At 40.6% G+C, this 20,105-nt stretch overlaps 1 protein-coding gene across 1 annotated transcript in view; it reads left to right on the top strand.

Annotated features, from left to right (window-relative positions):
- Window positions 1–3,438: 3,438 nt before the first annotated feature.
- Window positions 3,439–20,105, top strand: part of LOC146616277 (protein TANC1-like) — a 110,936-nt gene continuing 94,269 nt past the window's right edge. The window contains exons 1-2 of the mRNA XM_085374778.1: window positions 3,439–3,535; window positions 15,451–15,544. Of these exons, the coding sequence (XP_085230904.1) occupies window positions 15,484–15,544 (61 nt within the window). The 5' untranslated portion in view covers window positions 3,439–3,535; window positions 15,451–15,483. The remainder of the gene's footprint in view (window positions 3,536–15,450; window positions 15,545–20,105) is intronic.

Raw genomic sequence — 20,105 nt, 5'->3', positions numbered from 1 at the left:
TTTGGTCTTGTAGGATTCACAGAGCTGATCTTTGCTTTAGAACATTTTGCCCCCAATTCCATTCGGAGCCTGTCCATGATCTATATCTTGACCATTTTTTTTGGAACCTTTTCCAGGGTTCAGTATCTCCATATGCATTTGGCAATACTACTGCGTAGTGGTGATTTTTTTTCTTTCTTTTAATATGTTGGATAAATTGCAGAAACCACCAAGACTCCACGTGTCTGGAAAGTGAAAGTCAAAAGGGATTGCAGAAGTGTTATTGTTTTTAGTGTCAAGGCTGTGCTACAGGTCACCTCTGTGCAATATGAACCAGACAGGTGCTGTGACTGTTGGGTTTTAATCATTTTCAGGGATGCCTCTTGAATGCAGGCTAGTAAACTCAAACTGCAGGTGCCACATTTCACAAGGTAGATGGGGAGAGAGAGAAAAACAAACTAATCTGCTTTCCACTTTCTGCTCCTCAGGATGAGCTGCAAGAGACAGATGGTCAAACAGGAGTTTGAAACAGATTGGATAAAATAAAAACTGTAAAGAAACCTCTCTCAGCCAGAGTACTGCATGCTGAGCACACACAAGAATGACAGACATTTGTGTGGATTCATGTCAGAATACCAAAGTGACTTAATTGATGTATTTGTTGCTGGATATTTTCAGTTCCATGCAGATTTATTTCTATAGTGCAAAATCACAAAAGTCACCTGGTGCTTTGTCCTCTAAGGCAAAATCCTTACAATATTCTGGAGTAAACAGCAATCAAGTGAACCCACTTTGCGACAGTGGAAAGGAAAAAAAATCCTTTTTAACAGGAAGAAACCTCCAGCAGAACCAGGCCCAAGGAGGGGCAGCCATCTGCCGTGACTGGTTGGAGGGTGACGGGACTTAACGCAATCTAGCGGGGGGGGAAAGGCAACATTTGAATGACATGCTGCAGTGGTGTTTAAACACGGGGAGTGCAACGAGATGAGTGGAGAAGAAGTGCTCAGTGCATCAGATGAAGTCTGAGTCTATTTTTCAGGTCTTATTGGAATCTGCACATTACAGCAGTTTCCAAGGGAATTGTGAACTCATAACCGCTGAAGACTTTCACACACCAGTTTCACCCGAGAGCATCATCATCAACAACAACAACAACAACAACAAAAAACAAACTCGGAAAATAGGTGTTTTATCTTCCTTTTTTTTACTGGAAGAAATGTGTGTCACTGTCCATGTTCCTTCCCAAAGTATATCATCATAACTGCAGGATAATAATACACAAAAAGTATTTTTCTTTTTTGCAAAATGCAGAAAATATCACAATGTAAAGATTTTTTTATGTAAGACCCCATTTTCCACCAAAACTAAGATTTCTGATCATTCCTTTTTCACAGCAGACTCTTGTCACCTCAGCACAATGTAGAACAATTATCATCATATCGCTTTATATTCTTGCTGTTAACGAATTGGTGTTAAAAAAGAACCAAAAACTTTTGCAAGATTGCGCTGAGATTAATGTTTTTCCCTCAGAACAAGCTGCATAAAACAATGTTACCTCATGAGGTCACCACAGACTAAGGTGCACTACGAACTTCACTTGCCACACCAGACTGAGTCAAACCGTATGGAAAACCTTACTCTGGATCTAATTGCAATAATCCAGTAACCTAATTTGACACGTGTGCTGTAGTTCGTGAAATTTTTTATATTTATTACTCTATGTAAAACTAGCATTTCGATCAAGCTGTAATATTAAAATGTTAAAGTCAACAGGTTTATGGTCAAACTATGATTCAGCAGTATGCACAAAGCCAATGAGCAACATCCTGCTTTCAGCAGCCACTAATACAGACCTAAACCAATTAGACTTCATTTACATAAAAGCTCTGACTCACGTTTCAACTTCCCTCCTTCTAATGCACATCGTCGAGGAGGAAATTACACAGCATACTTGCTAAGTTTGCAAACAGTAAGACAACTGGCAATTTAATGTATTTAGCTATCAGCTGACTATGAAAGTTTGGAGATTTTAAATTGCCTACATGTGCCCAGAGTGAATATTGTTGCTGAAAAAGGATGACCAGAAAGCATTAATGCAAAGCAGTGTGTTGGTGCAGCAGCCAGCCCATCTGGTGCCATGTTACTCTTTATGTTCTTGGAAGGATTAATGAGGCCATGCATATATTTTACAGACAGTTTAATGTCCACATGTAAAATCGACAAATGCAAAGTAGCACATAGCTGCAATCAGTTATCAGTGCAGAGTAAAACTCCATTTAGGATCTGAAACAAGTATAGTAATAAAATTGTCAGAAACTGTTAAAGACTGTATAGACCAAAGCATCCAATTATTGCTTTTCTTCCAATTATATGAAAACGAAAAGACCACCCTGAAGACGTCTAAAGCGTAGCTTGTAAGAATACAATAGCTATACACAATAACAGTGATTCAGCAAAATGTTGTGGACAGCGAGGCAAGTTTCATCTGACTAGACACTTTTGGCTTGATTGCAGCATTTTAGGTTCTGCAACTTTTGGTCCACCTAAATAAATAATGGATTCTTCAATATTCTACAACAGATTTATTCCTGGCAATGTGGAAAGAGCTTGGGCAGATTTTGGAACACAAATACCTTTGTGTGGAAAACTAATCTCAGTTCGAGGTCCATTCACTACTTCCAACTTCATCACACGATTTAATTTCACTTAAACACCTTAAAGTTTCATTTTAGAGTTCTCTTCTTTCTACATATATTCCCAGAAGGCTTCTGGAAGAAAACACAGACAGCTGATGCACTTCCTCTGGATTCATCTCCCATTCAAGTGACTTCTTCAGTCTCAGACTGACTGCAAATTTCTCCAACCAATCATTAAACTGAGCTTGGGCCTCAGTGTTAGGCAGTGGTGCTAATTTTGGCATTGTGCAACTGTACTCTTTATAAGGATGGGAAAAAACCTGCATCCAGCTGACTTAAGAAGGTGCTTTTAAGACTTTTAAGACAAAGTTGGAGAGGCAGAGCTTAAGATGGTTTGGAAGTGTGCAGAGGAGGGATGGTGGATATAGTAGACAAAGGATATTGAAGATAGAGCTGCTTCTCTGAGGAAGAAAACCTCAGAGAAGTGTGTATCTGGAGGATATGCAAAAGTTTGGTGTGACAGAAGAGGACCCCATTGATAGGGTGAGATGGAGGCATATGATCCACTGTGGCGACCTCTAAAGGGAGCATCCGGAAGAAGGAAAATGTGAAGTTTTAGAGAATTTCACACTCCTTAAACTAAATGCTTGCAGCTTGTATCTCTAGCATCCTGTCATGTCCATGAGGCATGCACACAGAAATGAGAGCAGAAGAAAAGAAGCGGAGGAGGAGGAAGGAGGGGTAGATCTGGTTTGTTCTCCGCTGCTGATCCTTCCCACAGATGACCTCATGCGAGAGAAGGAGGAGTCCGACGTCCCGTAGCCTACCTTGGTGGAGCAAGTGGGGACTGAACTCGTGTGGAGATACGCTCAGAGTGCTGGTGAAACTTTTAGGACTTTAATATCCATGACATTTATCAGGTAAGATTTAAAGCGTATTCACAGATTGTTTGTGTGGTCGTCGTCGTTGTTGTTAGTTTGTTCACCAGTTGGGAGAAGTAGTGTTAAAGCGTGAGAGTTTTAGTGGCAGTTTGTTGGGAGGAATGTCGGGACATGCCCATTGAGCAGTCTTCAAAACCAACGGGACTGACAGCAGTCATTGGGATTTTTATTTTCAGTGGCACAGACATATTCAGTCTCTTTGTTCGAGTTGGTTTCTCTGCTGCTTTTACTTTACGTTACTGAGATGCTAAATTAGGTCAACTTTAAGGGAAGTTATTCGGTAAGTGGGTTAAAAAAAATCGCTTTTTTTTAGCAGGTAAAGTTTCCATTCATTTGGATGTTAAACTCAAAGGAAACAACTTTAAAGCAACTAAAGTAAATTTAATCAAAGTAATTAAAAAGATTTGTTTCATAAATACTGACTAAAGAGGTGGCATTTTAATCGATTACTCGATGGCAATAATTTTTAAAATGGCCTCATCTGCAAAAATCTCTAAAAAATATAGTGACTCCATTGCAAAATTCTGAGCACAGTTTTCAGTAAGTAGCAGTAGTTGTTGTTTATTTCTGTTTTCGTGTGGAGAGAATTATAGAAAGGTCGGAAAAGCATCACTTTCCAGGCAGGTTTTTTCATGTCTAAGCATTTTAAACGTTTCTGGTGTCATTCTAAGGCTTTGAATGAAATACAGTATGAGTCAAGGATGGGATGGCCTTGGTCCACACCACATGGTGTGTTCAGTTGATATATGGGTGGATCCCTGGTATAATAATCCTTAAAGTCAGTCATGCAAATATATAAGAAACGGGAAACTAGATGTAAGGACTACAAAATTAATCGGATACAGCAGATAAAATTCATCCACTGGGGGAAATCATCCAACTGCCCACATGTGTGTCAGAATAACTGGGGAAAACCCATTTCAGAGTTGGACTATTCATTGAAGGTGAAGAAAGACCATTGCAGAGTTTCTGTATAGTCGATAAAATGTCAAATGAAAATAAATATTTGGAATTTAAGATTTAATTGGTGCAGATTCGCATGCTACACAGTGTTGAAGTGACCTAAATTACTTTATCACCAGTAATCCGATAAGAAGTGAGGTGAGGGTAGCTATGGACCAGATGTGGCCATCAATGTGTTGTGTAAACACTGTGCGCGCATCATCTTATGCACTGTCAACGTTATTTTCCCCTTTTAGAGGAAAAGGTTCATGGGCATTAAAAAATGGAGGCAGGAGGAACACTTGAATTCAGGGTTCTATTCATAGAGATTTCCAGTGATAAGATTAACTCATATCAATGTTCAGTGGATTGTGTTTATTTTTTAGACTGCATGTCTGAAAGTTTCATATAGTGGTTCGTGTCTGTTATCAGCTTGCTGAGGAAGAACAGTGATAATTGTATTGTCCTCTCATTAGGACACAGATGATTTCCAGAAAGGTCATTACTTTTCTTATGACCGTGTGGTCTTGCTTGATGCTAATGCTCTGTATTTTCTGATTGGATGCGGTGGTTTTGAAAGCAAAACCAAATCCAGATATAGCTGTAGGCCTAAGGCTAAAGGACTGTAATCTTTTCCACCCACATAAATTGAGTCATTGAAGTTGTTTGACCACTGGCTGGATATGAGTTCTGCTGCTTTCAGCATATTTCCGTAGAGGAATCCTCCTGTAACTAAGCCAGGTGCTCTGAAAATCAAAGTTCCAGTTTTTTGTTTTCACCTCCTCAGAAATTGCTTGTAAATGTCAGGATGAAGCTTTGATCGTTGATCGCATGTGAAGTCATAGATTCAACTTGCTCTCTGATCACTGTCTCTGATAAAGTCTTCATAACCTTAAAGCCTTCAGGCGTTCAGCCTTGAGAGAAGCTGCCACAACATTTGCTATTTCCTCCACTCAGCTGCTTGTTTCATTTTAGCTCCGAGGGCACTTTGCCTCTCTAGTGTTGATTTCCCCCCCCCCCCATTTCAGACTCAACAGGTGGGACAGGCTTTGCTGCCGACAATCATGCTGATGGTCAGTTAACGGGAATATGCTCTGTATTAACTTTCCGACATAATTTCAGGCAATTTTACGCTGATTATGAAACCATTAGAGAGGATTTGCATGCCTCTGTGCCAAGGCTAGAACTACCCCAATTGTCTGTTATGAGGTGTTTGAATTGCAGGGCAGTCATCTTATTGAAAGTCCCTCAAGAGTCTGCTTCCCACTCTCTGCAGAGCCTGGTTCCCATGGTCCTCAGCCAGTTGGCTTATAACAGATGCTGGCATCAGAGTCGTATTGTTATGGCTGAGGAGGGAAGGTTACTGGAGCCAGTGACCTGACAGACAGCACACACTGAGCTGGTGCTGATAATAAGGATAATGGTTTTGTCCTATTGAAAGGACCCAGTCCATGGTTCCAACAGGAAAGCCAGATTTTTAGCGGCTTGTAGGGTTCAGGACTCCATATGTGAGCCTACCGGATGGGTTCTGAAAGCCTTGGTGTAAAAATCTGGTGTGAGTAAGGGTCTTACTGCACATTAGCTTGTGTGTAGCCTTATGGGAGTGCCCTATTTTGTAACTACATTAGCAAAAAGTTTAAGAGTGCTACTGTGTTACATATAAGTCTCCATGAAACTCCATCCGTTGTCATGATTAATTGCAACTTATTTTTTGTTTAGCTCTTCCCTCACATGATTTACTTGCATGCTACCAAAACCTTCTGAAATGTGATTGCACAGATTTACTATCAGTGCAAATCAGAATGTTTCCTGTAGCAATAATCTCGTTTCTTGCTTTCAGAATCTGCATCTTCATATACAGATATCTGATTTTAGAGATTACTTTATCCCTAACCTGTTACACATACTTGTCTGTTTTGGTTTGGTGCGTTAAGACGTGCCAAAGCTGTCACTCAAACTGCTGGACAGCTTCCAGTCGACTTGTTTGCAGTTGCAAAGCGAAGGCCAATTGCAGGATTTTGTGACCGTAGCCATGTGATTTCCATCTACGTTTGAAAAGCTTAACGACGGTTTGTGTCTGATGAATGTGGAAACTTTCAAGGAAGGAATCCCCTCTGCGTTATATATCAAGAGGAAGATTATGATGCGCATTGTGTGTGGAATTTACAGAAAACACATGCGAGACACTTTTGCATCTCAAAGCCATTAAAGTGGTTTTAGAGCATGTTGTGACATAATGACATAAAGCAGAAACGGTTACCCCCCTTGAGCTCTTGGAACCTGAACAAAGCACAAATTGTTGCAGGCTGTTATGGAGTTGGTGCCACCCTGTGGGGTAGGCGCTCTGTTGAAGTTATCATAAGAACCTGCAAGAGTATTATACCAGCCTATTTTATGTTTACTCTTTAAAAGATGTGCATGTGTCAGACGCAACATAACATCACCATCAGGAAATATTCTGTCGCATTCTCGGTGCTGGGACGACAGATTATGTACACACCTTTTGGCAAAGTGGCAAAGCTGTGTAATTGCATTAGCTCAAGTTTCATAAAGGGAATGGCAGCTTGTGTATCAAATGACTTTCCTTACCATTTAATTGCCACATTTCCCCTCGGGTCATCTAATAAAACACTGCAGAATCACAGCCATTTATTTGGAGTTTGTCTTGTATTTCAGTAATGCTGTTGACATTTGCAGAATTTAATAGCCATAAAAAATGCCCGGCGTTTCCTGCAGTATAAGTTGAAAGTCCAGGTGTGAGAGCGAGTATAGTGTGTATGTTTTCCCATATCTGAGCATGTGGTTAGGCTGTGTGTGTCTAAATCACGTGATTGTTTGGAGGTGCTTCTTGGTGCCAGCTGTTAGTGATTTACATTTTCAAGCTATTTTTGAGAACTCCAGAGATGCGGTGATAAAAAGAGAGAGGGTCATATATATAAACCAAAAGAACGTGTAAAAACAGCACAACACACTATTTGGAGTATTCACTTTATTTGTATTTCAAATGAATTTGATGATTATTTAGTTGACACTAGTTTAGAGTCTGTGGGAGGAATGTGCGATGACCTGTGTGCAATATCTCCTTTGCATGTGTGACTGGTGTCTGCAAATTGCACATAGTTGTGTGAGTTGTACTCTCATCTGTGTGCGGCTTGTTGCTCTCCTTCATTGTAGAGTGGGCTGGACCAGTCTGCAGCAAGCACCCGTGAAGGTTGCTGTAGACGAAGAAACCAGGAAAGCCAAACTCGATGGTTTGTTAACAGTTTTACTGTGGCCATATGTCGCCATTGTGGAACGTGTGCTGTTTTGCACTTGCTTTTATGTTCTCCTGGTCTACATAAATACATTGGTTATGTTTGGAAGTATGGAAGTGTTTGGGTTCCCACAAACCGATGAGCCAGTCGTCAACAAAGAGCTGCTGTGTGCAAATGTTTTGTACCCAGACCAATTGTATTCCTGTCATAACAAGGACTTAGGAAAACAAATCTTAATTGGATCAGTGAGATGTCAGCGTTTACCCGTTTTTGGTAAAACGCACACCTGAAAAACTTCGTCATTTTGGAGCCATATTGCCAACTTACAGAATGGTAACCTGTCTCAAGTGTTTATTGATATTTGTTTGTTCATTATTACTATTTTATGAAAAATGAATGGAAATACAAAAGTGCAAACACGGCGGTGAAGATCTGTCATTTGTAATGCTTTTTTTTGTTTGGTGCACTGGCGCCTTGCTATAATTCTTTTTGTGACTCACTGATTGATAAAACCTTAATAGAGATGTGTTGCGTGGACTTCCTGTAGACTTTGCGCACTGCTTGTTAATGTTTTACTCTTACTCAAATACCAGTCTCTCACAGAAGTGAATACCAAACTTAGTCCAAGTAGCAACGATTTGGCTTTATTTATTTTTACTGCAGATTTTTATTTCCACTTCACTGCTGCAGCAATTTAGTATCAGAGTGATAAGAGAGTTTAGTCATTATTGAGAACAAGAGATGAGGACGGAAATTGACGCAACATTGTTACTCAGTGTGGAGTTACATCGGAGGTGGTCTAACCTGGGAGCGAAGAGCGGAAACCATGCCGGCTCATCCGTAAATTCATAGTACCTAGTGATCTTTATCTAAATTAGTGCTGTTTTATGCAAATTCACTGCATGGTCTTGCCTTACTCTGACATTCCCACGCCAGGTTTAGTTTCCAGACCCCGAAATGTAACTCCATATTCAGAGTACTCACTAGCCCATTAAACATGCCTTAACGCTTCTAGATCAATGGTTCATGGATAAAACCAAACAGGTTCACTCATTTTCACTGCTGACACAGGGATTAGGGGTATAACCGAACACAAAAGGCACTGTTTTTACTCCATTCTTACTAACTGTCCTACTTATTCACTGATGCTAAAGTCAGTTAAACACTGTTTATTGCCATTATGTAATCTCAGGTGATAGACAAAAGGACAAAAGGGGGTAAAACACGCTCTTGAGTTTGAAGCTTGGCACGCACCTGAACTTTCTGTTAATGAATGGTTACTTCAGCTGCTGTAATAGATAAAGTTTTGTTTCTGCTAATTTTTTTTGTTTTTTTGTTTTGCCTGTTGGGAAAGATTTTCTTCTATTTTGAAGCTTCTCATGCCAGTCTTATAAGTAGATCAGATTTGTTATCTTTTTAAGTTTTGCACTAAGCCATTTGGCTCGTCATCCTCAATAAGAACCAAGCTTATTTTGCCCCAAGCTCGAACCTTGGATTTGCCGCGGCCTTTGATGAAATGATGATTTTCTACTGGCTAAAAGTAAACAAACAAAGGAGTACTGACCTTTTTTCTCATTGTTTTGAAACGTTTTCCCATGATATTTGTTAAATTTGCTGAAATGATCAAGCCACATGATATTACTTACAAGCCATGTAGTAGTTGATGTGATGGTATTACTTTGCCCTATTAGTATTATTATTATTAGAAATGTGTAGTCCTTCATTTCCTGTAGAAATGCACGTTGCCGAGTTCTTCAAAGGCTTCTTTGTGTTCTGGGAAAGTTTATGCATTGGAAATATGATACTATAAACCACTGCTTTTTCTGATGCTTAAAGGCATTTCTTGACTACAGAAACTTGAATATTATCTCTAATAACAGGAACATGAGAGCATTTAAGTCCATTTCAGCTACAGGGAGGTAGTAGGTTTGATTTCTAGTCCATTTCTTTGACACTGGTGTATCCTTAAGGCTGCTGCAACTTGTACACATGATTCATTCAGACTATGCAGACCTTTGAATCAAATGGTGACCAGAGTGCACTCATTGGTTTTGCTTCTGCTCTTTCTTTTCTCTCATAACTTGTTTGGCACAAATGGTGTCACCTCTTTGGGTTTCTCATTATTTTTGTATACTCATTTGTCATACTGGCTTTCAGAGTTCCAAGATGCATACATGCATACTGATTTTTTGACATTTGTAAGTTGTTTGATACCACATGCCCATTACAGAGACATAACTTGGTTTAACTTAGAACAGTTTTTGTGTATAGCAGTGTGATGCGGTGACTTTTACAGTAGTGAGGCAATTACTATAGACGTCCTGGTGAAAATGTTCAACTTTAGAACAGTAAAAAAATATTTTAATTTTTTAAATCTCTTTACTAGTTTACTACTAAAAGCTGTGAAAGGGGTGACTTTTTCTTTAAATAATTCAGCTGTTATAATGACAGTAATCCTTAATCCATGGCAGTTTTGGCCCTACTTGCCTGCTAGATACCATTTATGCTATTTCGAATCCCTGAACTAGATGGTCTTGACCATGTATTTGGTGTTACTATTTTTTGGAGCATGTTTAATGCTCACAAATTATATGTGCTCATGTATGCTTAATGGTAAAGACCATCAGGCTAACAAAGCATGCTAGTAAGTGCTTAGTACTCCATTTTCTTCTCCAAATATTACCACCTTTAGCTCAGGAAAAACCTGGATAGCAGACCATATGATCACCTGTGTAATTTGTTTGTGGGTTAATCACAATGTTTAAGTCATCCATTAATATTTCAAGGTATTTCCCCCTAATTACAAGATGAAGGCCTGCTTCCTATAGGCTGGTGCAGGGAAAAGGCTGAGCAGGAAACACTTGAGTCAAACCGGTAGAGAAGTGCCATAAAATATCTGTCCTTTTGTTATTTCTCTTCCAGTTGCTTTAGTGTGAATAACAACCTTTTGTTTACAGTGGCTGACACTCAGACTGTGCTTTCCTCTCTACCTACTTCCAGCACTTCCTCTTTCAAAGGTTTGTTAGCTAACTTGCCCCATTGTTTATGGACCCTTGAACTCACAGGCCAGGCTAGGCCTGTTTCCTGCACCCAGCGAATGGACGGCAAATAAAAGAGATAATTACGGATTTCACATGAGAATTTTGAAGTCTCACTAGTTTGCTTCTAGGCTAGCTTGTTTGATAAACCAGCTTGAAGGTCAGCCCAAAGTGAGAATTTCCATGTTGCTATGACAACAGGGTGGAAAACTGAGAGCAGTCAGTCATGTAGAATCAGTTGATGAAGAGAGCTGGCAGGGCATATCAACAGGAAAGAGATGAACGCAAGGGGTGGAAAATAGCTGTTTGCTCCAATGCTGGAAGCTCATCTGAGCTTGAGGGTGCACTCTCTATTGTTTGCCACTTAATAAAGTGCAAAGCAGACTAACTCACCAGCATCAGTGTTTGTTAAATGTTCCCCCACCAGATGTAATCAGGACAAACAATCCCCTTTCTGTTCTCTATATAGGCATCTTCTCAGATGACTATGGTATAGCGAGCTGGCCCCATTAACCACATGTCACGTCGGCATTGTGCAGGTGTGGATCTTTCCTGTTTCGTAACCTGTCTGGATTTGAACTGTGTCACATTGGGAATGACCTGGAAAACAAATATATGGATAACCCGAGGCTCCTTTTAACCCACCCAGGCTCCAATTTCTTTTTTTTCTAAAAGGGAAGCTGCCTTGACATTATACCGCAGATTGGAGTCAGTTTTATTTTTGCCTTGAGCTTTTACAGAGTAACAGACAGCTCTCGTGTGAAGGTCTTCGTGCTGACATGTATGTTTGGTTAAAATGCTAGCAGTGGGAAAATCATGATGCGGTCTTTTGTGTGTATCCCTTTAGATGGTCTGTTGGAACTTTATGACAATTTGCCTCAAATAAACAAGAGCAGCAGCAAATTTACTGCTTTTTCACTGGGTAAATGTTGTTTCTGCAGACCCTTGAGCCTTGGTGGCACTTGCACTGCTCTGTTTTAATTTTGAGAGGCCCCTAGTAAGGGGCCATGCTAATATACAAACACAGCTTTGTGCACTGGGATGAACCAGACCTTGAAGGCTTAAAGAATATTGATTCCCATCGCTCTGCGTAGCATGCGGTTCGTGCTTCTTCTCTGAGGGGACTGTCTTACAAATGTCAAATTTATAGCCCTGCTATGCTGATCGAATTACTTCTGCTGTCGTGGGGATTAAGCTTTTATTTCATTAACCTTTTTCAGGATTCCCCACAACCAGTGCCAATAAAAACAATGCAAGGCTTAGGCGGCATTAACACAAAATGTTGTTCGTGATTATCCAGAAGACTTAATGAAGACACTTAGTTTGTTATGAAAATCATCCTACTTTGTCTGTTTTTTTTACATTTTGATCTATAACAGTGTATTCACCGGTCACCTTAGTAGGTACACCCCGTAAGTATTAGGTTGGGCCTTCAGAGTAGCCTTAAGCTTTCATGGCAGAGCACAGTTGCTGCACATCCATGATGAGAATCTCCTGTTCCACCACATCCTAAAGGTGCTCTACTGGATTGAACTCTGCTGTCTGTGGAGGCTATTTGAGTCCAGTGAACTCATTGTCATGTTCAAGAAAACATTTGGAGATAATTAGAGCTTTGTGACATGATGTGCTTTCCTGTTTGAAGCAGCCTTCAGAACATGGGCACACTGTGGTCTTAAAGGGATGAGCATGATCAGTAACAATATTCATTTACCCCCCCTACTCCTAACCAGGGCCAACACCAACACCAGCAGCAGCCTGAGCTGTTGATACAAGGCGGGATGGATCCGTGCTTTCTTGCTGCCAAATTCTGACCATCTGAATGCTGCAGTGGAAATTTAGACTAATCAGACAAGGCAATGTTTTCACTATCTTATGTTGTTCAATTCTTGTGAATATGTGTGAATTGTAGCCTCAGTTTCAGTGTTCTTAGCTGAACATTTGCTTTAAGATGTGGACTTCTGCTGCTTCAGGGTTTGAAGTGTTGTGCGGAGCTATGCTCTTCTGCATAGCTTAGTTGTAAAGACTGGTTAGTTGAGTTACTGTTGCCTTCCTATTAGCTCAAAGCGTTTTGTCCCCTTCTCCTTTAACCTCTGACATCAGTAAGGCATTTTTCTCCCAGAGAACTGCTTCTTTGTTTTTCAGTGTTTTCGTGGAAAAAATCCCAGTAGATGAGCAGTGTCTGAAATACTCACTCCACTCCATCTGGCACTGATATCATGTCACTTAAATCACCTTTCATCCAATGGTGGAACTTCCCAGTAAATATGGTCATCTTGACTGTATTTACAGTTTGTATCAGTTTCATTGCAGTAAGTCAAATTCATCGAGTTCTTGCCTCATGATTGGACGATTACCTGCCCGCATTTATCAATGAACATGTGAACTGGCCAGTGAGTGTAGATCTAATTGGCACCAATATCATTTTAAGGTTTTTCATTTTTGATGCTTTGGGGAGTTTAAACAAAGCAGTGTTTGTAACACAGTACTTTAGTTTACCAGCTGTTGTTCCGTGACCACCTGTGGCTGTTGCAACCTTGTGTCATAATTGTGTTGGGTTGGCTAGAGTGTATCTATGCCAGTGTCTCGAATCACTCTCCATTACACTGTATGCAGCAATCTTTCTACGTTTTCCCTTCCCGGAGCTAAAATGCTCACGGACTTTTAATAATGCTGTCATCATTGTGCTTTTATTTAAGCTGTCATTACGACAGTGATGACACATGGTTGGCTTTCTTTCAAGTAATATGTACATTGTAACTCCGCACCTGATGCAAACAGCTGATAGACGCATAGCTCAGAATTAGGAATGATTAACTGTATACCATGCCTGAAGAGGTGAACCTCATTCTCTCACTGGGTGCTGACTTTGTGTGTGTGTTTGTGTCCAGTGGCTGTGATGGGGGGGATGGAAGGAATTTGTCATGTTGGCTTTTAGAGTTTTAAGAGGGCGTTTCTCATTTCCTTTGGGTTCACCTGCGTAATGTTTATTGTTACTGTGGCGATGAGCAGCGAGCTCCCACACAGAAACTACCAACTCCTCCTAATTTTGCACTGTGATGTCATGAACTGCAATATCTCTGCCTCTACACATGCGTGAAGTGTTTCCAGCTGCGCGTCCTTTACCCGGAGTCGATTGTTTTAACCGATGCATGAAACTATACATTTTTAGACATAAGTTGTAACGGCCGCCGTTTTCTTTGTGAGTATTTATTACACGGCGTGCTGCGGGGAAAAGCCTGTTCTAACGTTTGAGTCTAAGGTTTATTTTTTTAGCACCTGGCGGCTCTTTTTTTTTTTTTTTTTTAACTTCTCATCCGTAAATAATCTGCTCTTTCACGTGATTCAGTTTATTTTGAAAAGTCTCAACAGGATCCTGAGCTTTATTGTGAAAGGTTTATGTGGAACATAAACAAGCGGACACGCGAAGGTGTTACCCTCGCTGTTGCTAAAGACAACGCATAAAAACAGGCTCTTGTCCGTCAGTAGTGTGGGTATATAAAATATAAGAGAAAGAGAGAACTTTAAGAAATTAATATAGCCACTACAGTGACCATCAGAACAATGAAAAAATATTGTCGTAAACAGTTTATTTTGCGACACCACGAAACAAACGATAGCGTAAAATGAAACAATAGATGTTTTTATATCGTCATCCGATATATATCGTTATATCGAACAGCCCTAGTGTGCACATGTCTTATACTATGACAAATCAGGTGCATTTCTTGTTAAGGTTTGTTTTTGGGTATAAAAAGGTAAAGGATTAAAAAAACAAAATAAAAAAATGGTGTATAGGGGGGAAAAGGTTGATTCAGAAGCCTCTTTCAATAAGCAGTAAGAGGACCTAGATTTGTGAAGCCTGGCCTCTGGGTTAAGAACTATGTTTTGTTTGCACATGGCATATCCTTATTTGGTTGAAACCATTCTTTTCTCTTCATTGGAAAGATTGCTCTGCTGCTATTAATACAGTACTGTAGGAGCCTGTAATGTGTTCAGAGGGATGGTAACCAAAAATCCCACACAATTAACTGTTCTAGGCAACGCTGTGTTATGAATGTTTTTACTGTTGTCCAGCTACGTAAAGACTATAAATAATCCCAAAGTAAGCAAGAACATCCAGGCCAGACCTTGAGTTCATGTTATACCGTTTAACTCTAAGGTTTCAAAATGAACACAGGGTTGGGAGGAACCATGGATATCAGTTGTAAACACCCAAGTGCAGCCCCGTAGCGTCGATTGCATGTGGAATTCAGGACATTCGACCGACTGTTTTCCTGCATAACAAGATAGCAGAACTTGTCCTTTTCTGTTTAAATATTAGAGCATTCTTTCCATGCTCCCCTCCACTGATGACCTGCAGGAGTGGGAGTGCTGTGGGAACACTCCCGGGCGAGTGCCAGCTAAACAGATAGAAATGCAGATATACAGTACACTGTTTTGCCATTGCTGTGTTCCAAGCTTGAGGACACATTTGGCCTGTTTTTTTTGCTTAATTCTTGATTTAAAAACAACAAAAAAGGCATCGTGTGTTTAATCTGTTTTCTTATTTGCACGTGAATACAGAAAACGGCCTCTGTTTTGTTAGACTGACAATGGATGCATCTCAGTTATCCTGTTGTGACTGTGGGTTAATGAATGTTTTTATTTGCTTTAACCCCAGGGGCTCTGCAGAAAGGATTCCAGGAATCTTGCCATGTTCAAGGCAGTGCTGAAGAAGAACAGAGATGGAGGCAAGGGGAGCAAGAAGGATTCAGGTATGTGTAAAATCTGGAAGAAAAACAGCTAGGATCCAGGAATCAGATACCCCAAACACCAAGACACTAAAGCTACATTCAGAGTTTATAAATTCATTCCTGACTAAGCTTTATGAAGTACCCTTCACAGATTGCCTTCTAGTTAAAGATTGAGAATGTGATAACCGAAGTGAGTTAAGTGAGCTGAAGAGAACAGAAGAGAAAGCTAAATCTGAAGTGTGCTCTTGGCAAATATACAAAACTGATGGTGGGGGGGAAAAAAATAACTTTTTCCATTTGACCTATAAAAAAAACAAAACAAACCAGTGCTTCATTTCTAGATATCTGTAAACACTGTTGCCATAACTAGAATGGTACTTGAGGAAAAACCTAAGATGTGCACTTGAACTTTAAAGCTCTTCCTGTACTTGTCCTCTATGCGGGGAGTTTTCCAGTTTTGGTAAAAGATGGTGTGGGAAGAAATGACAGCTATATGATCTCACACATTGTAGGTCACTGGTGACACAGCGCGCCATAGACGGAAATCACGCAGCCATTGCTACATCTCTAACTGTGAGATCAGAGCAGGATACCTTCTTTCTTTCTATCTTTGATTTGACTGGAGATGCAATGTGACCGTTGTGTCATAACAGATGTTTCACTTTGGAAGCTTGCATCGGGCCTTTCCAAAATGACTAATCATGAGTCAGTCTTAGCAATACATTGTTTACTTGTACGTGCAATGGCTTTCTCCAAAGACGTGTCTTGAAATAGCAGGTTGACCATTTATGCTTATACTTCACCTACCAGCCTAGACCTGCTGTAGCACCTGAGGGCTTGCCTCAGAAGTCTGGTTCAAACAGTCTACAGTGTGCACGGTAGATGTCTCATAGCTCCTTCTATCGTGCTCTATCATCCTTTGTCTGATGTGATTGTTTCACTCAACAGCCGGTGTTAAAATTAAAGGGGAAACCGTGACTTTCTTTCCACAGACACGCACACACAATACTTCACCACATCACCTCGACTGCTTTCCAGTACATTAAGGGATTGAGATCTGAGCACTGCAGCCTTGTATACATTTTCCTTAATGAAGGTGTTGCAACCTGTCTAGCCTGTATGAATCACTCAGATAGCGTAGTTTTCTTGTTATTCCACACTTAAACACAGAAGTTACTGGGTGTGTGAAGACCAAGAGCAGCAGAGTTTTATGGCGGGATAGAAGTCTTTATCCCCAGCCTCACTTTCCCAGTTGGAACCCATCCATCAAGCTGAAGTGGCTCTGCCTCCTTTTCTCATGCTGGGACAATAAAAGTCTTGCCACTCCTTTCTGTTGTTTAGGGCTCTTATGGTTGAGAGGTCAGCTACAACTGCTACCTTTGCCCCACTGTTGTGCCTGCATGTGGCCTGTATATCTGTTATATATCTTTATTTTCTGGGCTTTAACAGTTTATTTAGTTACTTGACCTCAATGAAATGTAGGTAATGTCATAAAAAGTTGCTGGCAGATCATCTCTTTATAATCTTGCCCTTCCTGGGACTTAAAATGTAGTTAGGAATACATAAAACCTGATGATTGGATACACTACGCATTATGTACATGCATTTTTTAAATGATTATTTATTAGTCTTATAAGTCTGGTTTTTTTTTCTGGCCCTCTAAGCGTCCTTAGAGGCTGGACTCTACAGACTTTCCTTTCTTCAGAAGATCCAGAAGGACAAAATGTCTGTAAAATGTGCTCAGCAGCATATAATGGAAATAAGTGGGAGGAACGACCTTGATAATCGTATAATTGCACGAGAGCTCAGCATATGTTGGTCATGACTTGGTGGCTATGGACTGGAGGCGACTTTAAAACAGTAAAGGAAACTTGGCCCCCATGCCAGATACCACTACAGTCATTAGCTCTCCTTTGGGATCTCCCCATTGCCAAGACCACAAAAACACACAGCTTGCTAATTTAGTCTCTCCATCTTGTGCTCCTCCTAGGTCCTTCCTCCTTCGTTTCCTCCTCCTTCCCACTTGCCTCTCCTGTAGTCAATCTGCAAGGAATCTGTTTGAAATTGACCATGTGAATCCCTTTTAAGTACTTTTTTATGGTCTGCCATTCCATGAGTGGGCACTAGTTTGCTGTGGGTAGTTGCCTTTTGATGTTCTCATTTTCTGAGAGCTGGGTAATTGTAGCAGGGACATGCTGTGTATAGGAATCACTACGGTCGATATTTGGGACACTGGGAAAATTATTGCATTATAAAGATTAAAATGTTGTTGTAGCTGGTGTTTGCTGGGAGGGTGCATCCCTCTATTTAAAGATCAGGTTGGTAGAAATAATGATGCTGTCTCGCCATGACACGAGTTTATATGAAATTGCTCTGCTTTGTTCTTTAATTTTTAATATAACAGCAGTCGGACTTAACAAAAATGAATAAGGAGAGTTATGTTCTCAAGATGCTGTTGCACGGTGGTGACTTTCCTTTGGGTGAGTTCCTTGGAGACAACTTTTTGTCTTAGTTGGAGTTCAGTCAAGTAATTAATCAGCTGGTTTTCTTTAGCAGCCTGTAAAGTACATAGTTTGTCACCATGTTTTTTAGATCATACCAAGGACCTTTGTTAAGACATGTGAGTCTACATTTTTCCACCAAGATTTAATGCTTTTTCTGGCAAACTGGCCTCAGTGGCCCATTTCTTTACCCTTCACAGAGGCCCCAGTAGCTTTCTCCTTTTGAAGCCTTACTGTACTGAGAGGAGTAAATAGTTGCTTTCTTCACATCAGTTCGTGCTGATATATCCAGGAAAATTGCATTTTTGGCTCGGCTTTAATTGCTGAGTGTGACCGTGTGTTACCGTAATACCTGAATGAATGCCCACTTACTTAGGCTTACTGCTCCATGTGCTGCTTGAAGCAGCTGCCACACAGTTGTCTGTCTGTTGTGGGTGATGTAGTGTTAATCTCACTAGCTGTCCACTCTTTGAGGTAACAGTTTCAGCTGTTTATTCCTCCGACTCCCGGCACATTCACCAGCCTTGTACACACAACGAATATGCAGTTACCAGCAGTTGCCAGGACTTTTCTCCCTTTGTTTGTCAGTATAGCGACAGAAGCCACACATGCACCTGGCTGGACCGGGAGGAGCTACTCTGTTGTTGACCTGAGACCTGGGGTCAACCCCTGCTTTATGTCCCCACAGATAATGGCCAGCCACTTGCCCTAGTTTGCAAATATTAGGAGGAATTGTGGGTCTAATCATTTAAATGTGAAGGAAAAGCAAACCCCAGATGTGGTTCTATTTTCCAGTTAAACCAATATACGAAAATGACTACGTCCCCCATAAAACGTGACAACTTTGTTCTTTTTTTTTTTTTTTTTTTGTCAAGGGATATCAAGGGACTATTTGGTCACATTACAAATGAATTTCAAAGCGATTCACGGCCTGAGCAGACTCTTTGAATTTCAGGAAGATTAAGTGAAAAATTTATGGAATCTAAGTGATGTAAAAGACCCGCATTCAAAGTACTGGTCATTCTGTGTGTGTGTGTGTGTGTGTTTGAGAGAGAGAAAGAGAGGGCATTAAGAACTTTGTTGCCTCAGCTGTGGCGGAGAATGGTACGTGCTGTCTCTGCACTTTCTGTGCGCTTCTTGGGTGTTTTGACATAAAACAGTGATTTGTTGCTAAAGGTCAGACAACAGCAAATTGGTTAACAAAGCAGAATTTTTGTTTAGGTGGCTTTCTGATTTTTAAATACTGCTGTGATGTTGGAATAGATTAAATCTTTTAAGGCAGGCGCCAGAAAAGCGAATCGATCGTACTTTAGGGGAAGAGTTTTTTGGTTTGTTATGTTGTAAAATCTCACATCTATTGTGAATTTTATTGCAAGCTCTGCTCTGCATACTCGTGTATCACCTCTCTGTTGAGGTACAGTGTTAGAAGAACAGCTGGCATTGCAGAGATTCCAGGGAGTTCTCTCTGTTACAGCTGCCCCATTAGGATTATCTTACCGTTAGGGGAAGACTTTCCTCTGTAAACAATAACCACAGGTGGCTGAGTTATTTGTCCAAACATAAAGGAGCTTTTGATATAAGGTTCTCCATTCGAACAAAGGCAGCTTTTTTTTTTTCTTTTTTTTTTTGTTACAGGGAGGGAAATGTAAAATCCCGCTTGGTTGTATGTTATCTTTGCTCTGAGATGGCGTCGGTTCAGAATGAAAACACTCAAACAGACTTGCTTTCGCCCCACAATTTTGTTTCATTGTCTGGTTGCAGAGGATGTGTGTGTGATGTCGATGCGTGAGGCCCAGGTTCTGAGGCCTTTGTTCTTTGCTGCTTCGGGTGCAGTCTTCATGTGCGAGTTTAGGATCACAGTAAATTCTTTCACCGTCTCGTGATGTCTAACACTCCACTCAGACATTAACAAACACCACTAGGTGCAGAATCTGCCACAAGTTCCAGTACCTCACTGTCTGTATTTTTCTCACTGAACAGCTGGGTGGCAGGCTCTTCTCTATACATGTTATCCGCAGACATTTGGAGAAACGCTACCTGCTTGGCCTGTGGTTGTGAGAAAACTTAAAGAAAACCTCTGT

The sequence above is a fragment of the Diplotaxodon limnothrissa genome, linkage group LG16 (genome assembly GCF_057381915.1).
Source record: "Diplotaxodon limnothrissa isolate DT_005_m linkage group LG16, D_limnothrissa_male_GT1.1, whole genome shotgun sequence".
In the NCBI taxonomy this organism is placed as follows: Eukaryota; Metazoa; Chordata; class Actinopteri; order Cichliformes; family Cichlidae; genus Diplotaxodon; species Diplotaxodon limnothrissa.
This window is presented reverse-complemented; position numbering and strand designations above follow the sequence as displayed.